This window comes from Akanthomyces muscarius, chromosome 3 (assembly GCF_028009165.1).
Source record: "Akanthomyces muscarius strain Ve6 chromosome 3, whole genome shotgun sequence".
Taxonomy (NCBI): Eukaryota; Fungi; Ascomycota; class Sordariomycetes; order Hypocreales; family Cordycipitaceae; genus Akanthomyces; species Akanthomyces muscarius.
In genome coordinates, this window is record NC_079243.1 from 4,453,332 (window position 1) to 4,463,689 (window position 10,358).

Below are 10,358 nucleotides of genomic sequence, written 5' to 3' on the forward strand. Positions count from 1 at the left end.
CGGACTTTAGGTTGAACCCGCAATGGACTTGCCACGTCAAGATCAAATCGTAGGATCGAGGATACTGGTAGTATATAAATATTAGTGTCGCTGGCGCTTCCAATTTGATTAAGCTTGCAGTCTCTCGCCAAAACAAGCAGGAGATCAGACAGAGGTATGCACGTGTTAAAACATCTGCGGCTCAAAGCATGTTAACAAATCACGAATAAGCGACACAATGTTCCTCCGCAAGACCCTTGCTTCGCTCGCAGCATCTGCGGCTTTTACAGCATCTGCAGGTGCCACTTCCAACACCTCCGCACTGAACTCCAACCACTCGTGCCACGCCTCCGCCATTGAGCTACTCTCGCCGCATGTAACTATCCTCAACATAACGGCAGAAAAGGTGGAAAATTATCCTGTCCCGCAAGGAGTTTACTACGACAGCTTTGTTTCGACACCTCCCGCCTCTACCAATGTCAGCTTCTGCAACGTCACCGTTACATACACGCACCCTGACTGGGATGACACCATCCATGTCTTTATTGGTCTGCCGCTGCACGGTTGGAACCGCAAGTTTCTCGCCCTCGGAGGCGGCGGTTTTGCGACCAATGTTCCCCTTGACATCTTGCCCGTGATGGCCTCTTTAGGTTATGCCTCTGCAGCGACCGATGGCGGCCACTTTGGGCAGGATATCAGCTGGGCACTCAAGGGCAATGGCAGCCTTGTCAACTATCCGCTTCTCGTCGACTTTGCTTCAGAGGCGCTCAAAGACATGACGGTGCTCGGGCGGCAGTTCACCGAGTCATATTATGAGCAGCCCGCCGAGCGCACGTACTGGGTTGGGTGCTCGACAGGCGGGCGCCAGGGCATGATGATGGCGCAAAGGTACTCGTATCTGTTTGACGGTATTTTGGCCAATGCACCTGCCATCAATTGGAACGACCTTATTATCGGCATGCAATGGCCTTCCGTTTCCATGCATGAGACAGGGACGGCCCTTGCTCCCTGTGTCTTGGACGCATTTACGAAGGCTTCAATTGCCGCGTGCGACAGTATCGACGGCCTTGAAGATGGTGTCATCAGCCTCCCGGGCTCATGCGAGTTTGATCCCTACTCGCAGGTTGGGAAATATGCCAGCTGTGCCGGCGAAAGCATCCAATTGACTGATAAGCACGCTTTCATCATCAAGCAGATTTTCAACGGTCCGACAACACCCAGCGGTAGACAGCTCTTTGTGGGCTCGGAGGTTGGCACCAATCTCTCAGCAGCAGTAAGCACGACTTGCACCCAGAACAACACAAACTGCACGGCAGATGGTGTCATCTATTCCAACCAGTGGATTCCAAAGTTCGTCGTGAAGAACTACGGCTTCAACCCGCTCACCATCACGTGCAAGCAATTTTACCGGTTCTTTTCGCAGTCCAAGCAGGAATACGATTGGATCATTGGAACGGGCGACGCCAACCTTCAGCATCTGCGAAGCACGGATACCAAGCTTCTCTCCTTTCATGGGTTCGCAGACGAAGTGATTCCTCCTAAGAACACCGTCCAGTATTACCACAAGGCAATTTCATTCGATGCCAATGTCACGGATTATTATCGGCTTTTCCTTGCCCCTGGCGTCATGCATTGCGGAGGAGGCTTGGGGCCGAATCCGACGGCGATGCTCAACGTCTTGGAGGGCTGGGTAGAGCACGGGAAAGCGCCGACGGAGCTGGATGCTGTCGCAACTGCCGCTAATGGTACCACAGGCCATCGTTCGGTCTGCATGTATCCCGCTTCTTCAAAATATACGGGCGGCGATCCGACCGTGGCATCGTCCTTTACTTGCAGTTAGAAGATAAGCGAAGAGGCAGCGGGACTTTCTTCTGGTTGACTGCCATGGACATTCCGCGGGCCTCGGCCACGACTTGCAGAAGACGCGACAGTGTTGCTGTGAGAAAGTTAACTTTAAACGACTTATTAACTGGCAATAAAATTGGTCGTACATTTTCTCCACAAAAGCTACATTCCACCATTCCTCGCTTTTGCGACCAGTAGATACTACTACTTGGTAAATCAGTACCTCGTCGATTTGGAAAGTGGATGATATTCGCTTTCTTTTCTAGCCGCGCATTAGCATATGATCTTATTCTCAATGAGTAAAATGCGCCTGATGCTATGCTTCAAGATTACGATGCCCGTCGGCTACATCGGAAGTTATGTTAGTTGCCGTCTTCCGTGCTCGGAATGGTGGCGCCAGGATCTAGAGTAAAGGCGGGGGCGGGGTTGTATTGTCGACACACTTGGGGGCCGAGGTCCGTACTTCATCTCTCCGTTCGGTATTTGAAGTTTCTTATATCTCCTTCATCTTCGTCCTGGACCGTACGTGCTGCGAGGGCAACTGATACTTAGTACCCTCACAATGGCCGACACGTTGCCTGAATTTCCCACTGATGTCGCGACGGCGCCACTGCTTCGTCTATCACTGCTCAAGTTGGTAAAGCATGACGCGGCAGAGATTGGCCGGTTCATAAATGCATGCTGCGACTTGGGCTTTTTTTACCTGCACCTCGATGGCCCGGGGGATGCCATCCAGGAACAATCCCAGCAAATGTTTAACATTGCCGAAGGTTTATTCGATTTGCCGCTGGGAGAGAAGAAGAAGTACGACTTTTCCGCTCACAAGACCTACTTCGGATACAAGCATTTGGGAGGCTCTGTCGCGGACAGAACGGGCAGGCTTGATAGAAACGAGTTCTACAATGCAAGTCTTCGGACACGAAACTGGTACTTGCCAGAGCTAACCCGCGGCCAGATCAGCAGAGACGATATATTCGGAACGACTAAGCCATGGCCTGCCCCGCAGGTGCTGGAGCAACACCGCCTTTTCTTGCAAGGATTCATAAAATCCGCGCAAGATATTGTTCATCTGCTTCTCGGGCTGCTCAACGAGTTTCTCCAGCTTCCAAAAGACACACTGTCTTCCATGCACAGAGTGAACGTGCCAAGTGGAGACCATGTTCGCATGATCAAAGCCCCGCCGCAGCCTGTAGATGACAAGCAGATTGCTCTCGGAGAACATACAGACTTTGGCAGCATCACGATCCTCTTCAACCGTCTCGGCGGCTTGCAGATTCTGCCGCCCGGCGACGACGCGACCTGGACCTATGTCAAGCCTCTCCCAAATCATGCCATCATCAACATCGGAGATGCTCTCGTCAAGTTCACGAATGGGGTCTTGCGATCCAACATTCATCGCGTCGTCTCCCCACCGGGAGCGCAAGAGCAGCATCCACGGTACTCAGTCGTGTACTTTAGCCGGCCGGAGGATGATGTGCCGCTGAGGAGACTGCAGGGTAGTGCCGTGATCCCACCGCTCCAGGACGGCGCAGAAGAGGAAGTGGCCACTAGCAAGGAATGGATAATCCGCCGTGCGTTGGGGTCCCGGCCGCAGGTTGTGGGTGACGATGCGTATGACTGGAGTAAAAGCTCTGGGACAGAAGACATTTCACGAAGAACCGCCACTGTTTCGTAGAATATTTGAGTTTTTGTACTTGGATTAACTTTATCGATGGCCAGCTGCGTTGTATCACAGACCAACCTACTTTGCATCATTATTGTGAAACCGTATATGGCGTCGCTTTTGTTGGCAGAGAATGCGCCAAGAGACAAAATTCACCTCGCCCATCAGCCGGAGAGATTACCGCATGCAACAACCGGCTAGACTCATCCCTCAACAAGCGAACACGAGTGCCAACGCCAGCCGCTGCTCGCGTATCTCGGTCACGTTCTGAGCGCGCAGTCACTTCTCAGAATCGCACTTCTTTGATCGTTAGAGCAAAGTGGATCCGCCAGGGAACACACACTACCTAGTTGATAGAGTGGCACACTTTAAATGCTATTTTATTACTCGAAGGATTCTTGGGCTATACGTGTGTGTCCGATCCACGGGGACGGCACTTGGAATAAGCTTATAGTTTTTGTATGGAGTTCTCTCGGAGTAGAATTTAAGCTCGACCAGCTATGAGCGAATGTTATTGAGCAATAAAAGGAATCACAGCCTTGGATTAATCCGTTACTTTACCGTCTTCCCCTGCCGGAGCTTTGTCCGTCGGGCAGTCATCTCGGTGCCTGACTACCCTAGAGCAAACGAACCGAAAGTTCCCCGCGCTTTGTCGGCCAATTGCTATGTGCCGCGCCTGTAAATAAGCTTTGATCTGTGGTGCTCAATAAGCGTGAGGACTAGATAAAAGTGAATATGTGTTGTTTTTCTGTGGTTGTTGATACTTTCATCACCGTGGCAGCGCAACGGCCGCGGTCATCGACACATTCAGTAAAGTGATTGCAGCGATTTGAACTCGCGAAACACGAAATCAACGGAAGCGGCTTATCCCATCCTTTGTATGTCCAGATATTACATGATCTACGATGTAATATCCAAAATAATCCGCAGTTTCCCATCACCATGATCGATTCCTCGACAGCCAGGGGAGGCGGCGAGCTCGCTGGCGGGGCAAACCAGCTAAAGAGCCAGCCAGACCCATTAAAAAGTCGTCACTTTCCAGCACCATGGCCTGACATTTTTTTTTCTTCAAGCTTTCGTCTCATTTACGAACCTTGCATTATTCAATTCTCCTCGTTCAAGCCTTCCTTTCAAGATGAAAAGAAAGGCGAGTGGCTCTGCCCAAGGAGCGGCCTCCCCCTCCAAGAGAGCCAAGGCTTGTAGGTGCCAATACCGCTTCTCGGGCGCAAAGCTTTCCATGCGCCGACACACCGAGCGAGACGTATTCTAACAAGACGCCATTCAGCATTGAGCTCCCAAGAAGCACAGAAGCGATTCCGCGACGGCCTATTGGACCGAAAGAACCTCGACGCCTACCAGACCGAGTACGCAGAATCCTCGCCCTACAAGCACGCAGTCATCCACGAGCTAGTCAACGACAAGCTGCTGCGCTCCGTCCGCGAGGAAGTCCAGGCCAATGTGCACTTTACGCCCAAGGAGACGGACATCTACAAGATCCACCAGTCAGGCGATCTTGCCAACCTCGACGGCCTCGACGACGAGTCCCTCTCCAAGCTCCCTTCGCTGCTGGCGCTCCGCGATGCCATCTACTCCGAGTCTTTCCGCAGCTACGTCGCAGGCATCACCGGCTGCGGCCCCCTCAGCGGTCGCAAGACCGACATGGCCATCAACGTCTACACGCCAGGCTGCTACCTCCTCTGCCACGACGATGTCATTGGCAGTCGCCGCGTCAGCTACATCCTGTACCTAACGGACCCGGACACGCCGTGGCAGGCCGAATGGGGCGGCGCGCTGCGCCTGTTCCCCGTACAAGAGAAGGAGGGTGACGACGGCGTCGTCGCCAAGACGCCGCTCCCGGACGTGGTCAAGAGCATCCCGCCCGCGTGGAATCAGCTCAGCTTCTTCGCCGTCCAGCCCGGTGAGAGCTTCCATGACGTCGAGGAGGTGTATCATGCGGAGACCAAGGAGCAGCTAGAGAAGAACGGCGGTCGCGTGCGCATGGCCATCAGCGGCTGGTTCCACATTCCCCAGCCTGGCGAGGAAGGCTTCGTTCAGGGTGAAGAGGAGAAGAACGCCAAGAACAGCAGTCTGATGCAGCTGCAGGGCAACCCGGCTCAGTACGATGCGCCCGAGGCCCGCGTTGTGCCAGTCACACAGACGGAGAAAACCAAGGCTGAGACCGAGGGCGAGGAAGAGGATGAGTTCGACGAGGCCGATCTCACATTTTTGCTCCAGTACATCTCTCCTACCTACCTCACTCCTGACACGCTCGGCCAAGTTTCCGAGTTCTTTCTCGAGCGCTCCATCATCACCCTGGACAACTTTCTCTCCAAAAAGTTCGCGGAGCGTCTGCGCAAGTATGTTGAGGATCAGGAGGCCAAGAGCCTTCCCGCGGAGAGCAGCGCCATTGAAAAGACGACGCCCTGGAAGGTGGCCCGCCCGCCGCACAAGCATCGCTACCTATACCAGCAGCCCAACCTGCCCGATGAGCTGCGCACCTCCCAGGATGAGTCGCCCATCACGGAGCTCCTTGACCACGTGTTCCCTAGCCGCGCGTTTCGCAATTGGCTCGCGGTGGCTGCGCACGGCCTCGTCCAAAACCACGACATCATGGCGCGCCGCTTCCGCCGAGGACACGACTACACGCTGGCGACGAACCATGAGGGTGCCGCCCGTCTGGAGATGAACCTGTCCATTACGCCAAGTGCTGGCTGGGGCGAGGAAGAGAGTAAGGAGACGGAGGAAGAGGAAGAGGAGCAGGAGCAGGCAGAGGAAGAAGCTCCCAAGCCGAAAGACAAGGGCAAGGGCAAAGCCAAGGCGGCGCCAGAAACCAACGGCAAAGGCAAGGCCAAGGCCACAGAGGGAGGCAGCGCCGAGGAAGCCGCGGAAGACATTGAGGATGTCGGTGGCCAGGAAGTGTACATGGCTGACGACGACGACGACCAAGAAGATGCCGCCGTCTACAAGGCCAGCAGCGACGAGGACAACATCCTCTTCCACCAAAACGCCTCGTGGAACAAGCTGACCCTGGTGATGCGCGACAGCGGCACGCTCAAATTCACCAAGTACGTCAGCCGCAATGCGCCAGGCGACCGCTGGGACATCTGGGGTCTCTTTGACATTGAGGACCAAGGGAGCGACGACGACGATGGTGACGAGGAGGAGGCGGGCCCGTCCAACGGTGAAGTGGCGCTGGGCGAGTCGGATCTTGACGAGACATTCAACGGATTTTCAGACTCGGGGGAAGACGAATCCGACTGAAAAGGATGCATTTCTTGTCTGTAAGATCTTTGTTGAACCGTCGTCATTGGGACGGAAAACAAAATTTGATGAAGCATTAAAAGTTGGCTCCAGATAGGTACAGCATGCTGTTTGAAAGCGATCCGAGTGGCGGTAAAACAGGATAGGAGGAAGAATGAACTATAATGATTTCTAGCTCAATAACATGAATGATCTAGGCTGCAAGAGTCGGCCATGTAAACAGACGAGCTCCGGGCGGGCGTCTTCGGGGTTAATGATAACAAGCCCCGCCAAGAGAAGCTCCCCGCCATTTGGAGAAGCCTGCCTTCCTGGTGATGAGGGGCAGAGGCAAACCTTTTTAACCTTTTCCTTCCCCCAACAGTTACAAAGCACCAGAATAAAATAAAATACGAATATACATATATACATATATACATATGCACAAAGAATGAGCTTTTCCATCTCCTCCCACCTATCGCCGACGCCTAGCGACCGCGACGCCGTCGTCGACGCCATTGCGCGGTGCGTCTGCGGCCTCGACACGGCCGACCGCGCGCTCTTCCAGTCGGCCTTTACCGCCGACGCCGTCTTCGACCTCAACGGCGCGCTGCTGCGGGGCATGGACGAGATCATGACGCAGTGCTTTGACATTGTCTCCAAGCTGGACACGACGCACATGACGAGCAACGTGCGGACGACGTTTGCGGCCGACGGGCGGTCGGCGACGACGACGGCGACGGGCGTGGCGTATCATTACCGCGCGGGCGCGGGGCTGGCCATGGAGAACGGCGGGCACACGGAGCGGCTGGTGGTGGGGAGCCTGTACTCGATTGACCTCGTCAAGGCCGAGGACGAGGGAGAGGCGGCGCTGTGGAAGGCCAAGACGTGGAGGCTCAAGAGCGTCTGGACGCAGGGTGACTGGGCCGTCATGGGCGCGTTGCCGGGGGATAGAGGGACGGAGGCTGCAAAGTGATGTGTGAGAGCAGAGTGATCAGACAGTAGATGGGCGTTGAAGTAAGCGAGTTAGAGCTATATGCATTTGTTTGCTGGCAGCATGTGCATTTTGTTACGGTGGCAGCTAGTAGAGAAGCGAGTACGCGGCTGTCGTCTGGAGCGGAACAGACGGAACGGCGACTAGACGGAATTTATGCCTCAATGCAACTGAAGCAAGTTTCGTTTTCAATTCTCAGAATTAAATACGGATTTTCAAGCCCAGACCGTGCTGGGGTGCTGCAGTTATCTCGGCGCATTTGACTTTCACGGAGCCCACGTGATGGAACGGGCACGACTTGGGCTGAGCGCATCGCGTCACTGGGCGTTGGCTTTTCCACACCACGGAATAATCTACCGTCGCCGTGTAACCGAGCATCACCACAGATAATCTGCAACGAGGGAAAAAAGCTGCAGTCTCTCATGCGGTTCGAGTTTTGAAAGAGACCGTGGTCCTTTGGCATCCAACCCCTACCGCCGAGCTAGTATGCTGGGGATTGGCCAGTGACGCCGTTGCGACAAGCCACCAGCGAAACCATGTGGGAGGTACGCCATCGGAGTACAGCTGCATTATTACGCTTGAGCCTTAAGCTAACATGGTGACAGGCACATCCAGAGGAGCAATTCCACCTGCGTATGCATCGCGCGCAATCAGTTGTTCTCACCAATGCCGAGTAAGTAGCTTCATCGACCATAAAGACTGAGCACGAAGGCAGCTGGCTGACCTACGACTAGGCTAGTCGAGGTTCGTGCTGCGCAACGCACATTCGAAGGCGCGTATATGCGAACTGCGCTGGGCCAATTCTCGTTTTCCCTCGTGATTCTCAAGATTTTTACGGACGAGTTTTATCCGATCGGTGCGCTGTTTGCCGTCTACGGCACTGCGATTCTGCTGGTGGCCGTGTATCGACGGTACGAGGGTCAGCGCCAGTTCTTCACCAAGGAGTCTGCGGACGGTCTGTTGACGCGCAAGTTTCGGACGTCGGGCGATACTGTGACGCTATTGACAATTCTCAGCTTGCTGGCATATGCAACTTTGCTTGTACTGACTATGCGGTTGACCAGGGAGTAGCAATAGTTTTGCCTGTCGATACATATGTAGTTGGCATGAATTATGTTGCGCAGTGCATATCAATGCCTGGCTCTGGTTACCTGACACATTTCCAGGTGGCCAAGCCCCAATGCAAGGGCCTCCCACCATTAAGAAGGAACAAGCTTCTAGATCTGACAGCCTTGATCGCGCGGTCTCAATTTGGTCGCCATACATCTGCTTCGGGAGAGAGTGGACAGCCGCGAACACTGCCACGCTGCAGGGGGGAACAGAAAAAATGCCTTGGAGGCCTGGTCAGGCAAGGTTGCAGCCGGGAATTGGGGTATGAGTGTGGTTCAGATAGAGTGGGCGTATGAGCCGATGGAAGCAACGCAAGGCACACTTGGCTGGTCCTGCGACGTAGAACCAAGCCATTCCCGCGGCATTTCGAGGCAGAGACACTGGCACCTGGGCGTGCATTGGGGCAACCCACGAGGCGTTCTCTGGCCGAAGCTAAGGCGTACTTGCGCCATCCAGCCCCACGGCCGGGCTGTTAGTGCTGGAACCAGTGAGACCGACGGGCGGAGGCGAGGCTGATGGTGGATTGGTGGCAGTGGAGGTGTCGGGCGGATGGTATGACGGCATGTAACAGTTTTTTTTTATTTTTAAAATTTCAAGGTTGGAGCTAGAGTTTGCACGCGGTGCTGCCAATTCGTTAGCAGGTGAATTGTGGTGCGAGGGGCCAGGGACAGACCAGCCTTATGGAGGGCGCCAAGGATTAACGGCGGGTAGAAGGGCGGGCAGTTTCAGGGCCGTTGGTTGTGGCCACGCGCGGAGGAGAGAGGGACAGTGAGTTGCTCGATGGCATGGCATGCATCAATGTAAATGTCGCGAGGCTTGTTTCAAGAGGTTTATTCGAGGTATTGGGCAGGTAGCAAACAGAGGCTTGGCTCAGCAGAGGTAAGGTCCGGCGACAGTGACGGGCCGGCAGCAGTGACGGACGGACCGTCGAGGCCTACAGTGGGCCTTGAGGACCAACCACCGCACGATTGGAAAAAACTGTTACTTTATTAGGTACGGTACCCAGCCATGGCTCGGAGTTAATAACAGAGTCATATCATACGCCAACAACTACGGAGCCGCAGAGACGACCTAGTAAATGGGCTTTCAGCTGCGGATTCTCATGGACAGGCCATCCTGGGCCGGTCCCAATCAGGCAGTCGCGTTGGGGTGCATCCGCCCGCACTTGGCTGCAGGCTGTCTGCCCGCTCGTTCAGCTCCAGCTCCAACTCCACGAGGCACTCCGTTGCGACCACTGAGCTGCCAGCACGACGGCCTTTTTGTCACCATTTTTGGCCAGCCAGGCTCACAATCTCCACCACCCAAAAACCACACTCTCGTCTCTCACCATCCCCCATTCGCCTCGCCGCCGCCGCCGCTCTGCTCTACTGGTACTCTCTGATCGCTCTGCTCCATCCTGCCTTTCCGCGTTGGGCTCTCCAGGCATACTTGCTCTCCGTCGCCGTCATTCATCTCGGTAATCACCGCTCCAACCCGCTCGCCATCACTCATTACCAGTAGAGTCATTACCACCAACCTCTAGCGCTTGCT

The 10,358-nt window shown here is 54.8% G+C and overlaps 5 protein-coding genes across 6 annotated transcripts; all 5 read left to right on the forward strand.

The window, feature by feature from the left end:
• Nucleotides 1–217: 217 nt before the first annotated feature.
• On the forward strand, nt 218–1,819 carry LMH87_002870 (uncharacterized protein; the record flags this gene model as incomplete). 2 transcript variants are annotated; one of them, XM_056194396.1, is made up of 1 exon in its annotated part: nt 218–1,819. In XM_056194396.1, one exon carries the CDS (start codon nt 218–220, stop codon nt 1,817–1,819), a length of 1,602 nt encoding a protein of 533 aa, XP_056051338.1. The 2 variants fall into 2 exon arrangements, with proteins under 2 accessions (XP_056051338.1, XP_056051339.1); XM_056194397.1 differs by having other exon boundaries at nt 938–1,819.
• A 567-nt stretch (nt 1,820–2,386) lies between these two features.
• On the forward strand, nt 2,387–3,499 carry LMH87_002871 (uncharacterized protein; the record flags this gene model as incomplete). The annotated part of the gene is made up of 3 exons (XM_056194398.1): nt 2,387–2,728; nt 2,780–2,830; nt 2,927–3,499. 3 exons carry the CDS (start codon nt 2,387–2,389, stop codon nt 3,497–3,499), a joined length of 966 nt encoding a protein of 321 aa, XP_056051340.1.
• A 1,123-nt stretch (nt 3,500–4,622) lies between these two features.
• LMH87_002872 (uncharacterized protein) lies at nt 4,623–6,748 on the forward strand (the record flags this gene model as incomplete). The annotated part of the gene is made up of 2 exons (XM_056194399.1): nt 4,623–4,686; nt 4,773–6,748. 2 exons carry the CDS (start codon nt 4,623–4,625, stop codon nt 6,746–6,748), a joined length of 2,040 nt encoding a protein of 679 aa, XP_056051341.1.
• A 427-nt stretch (nt 6,749–7,175) lies between these two features.
• Nucleotides 7,176–7,700, forward strand: LMH87_002873 (uncharacterized protein; the record flags this gene model as incomplete). The annotated part of the gene is made up of 1 exon (XM_056194401.1): nt 7,176–7,700. The coding sequence occupies one exon, from the start codon at nt 7,176–7,178 to the stop codon at nt 7,698–7,700; it is 525 nt and encodes a 174-aa protein (XP_056051342.1).
• Nucleotides 7,701–8,254: 554 nt separating this feature from the next.
• On the forward strand, nt 8,255–8,789 carry LMH87_002874 (uncharacterized protein; the record flags this gene model as incomplete). Its single annotated transcript, XM_056194402.1, has 3 exons — nt 8,255–8,263; nt 8,324–8,391; nt 8,453–8,789. 3 exons carry the CDS (start codon nt 8,255–8,257, stop codon nt 8,787–8,789), a joined length of 414 nt encoding a protein of 137 aa, XP_056051343.1.
• Between the last annotated feature and the right edge of the window lie 1,569 nt (nt 8,790–10,358).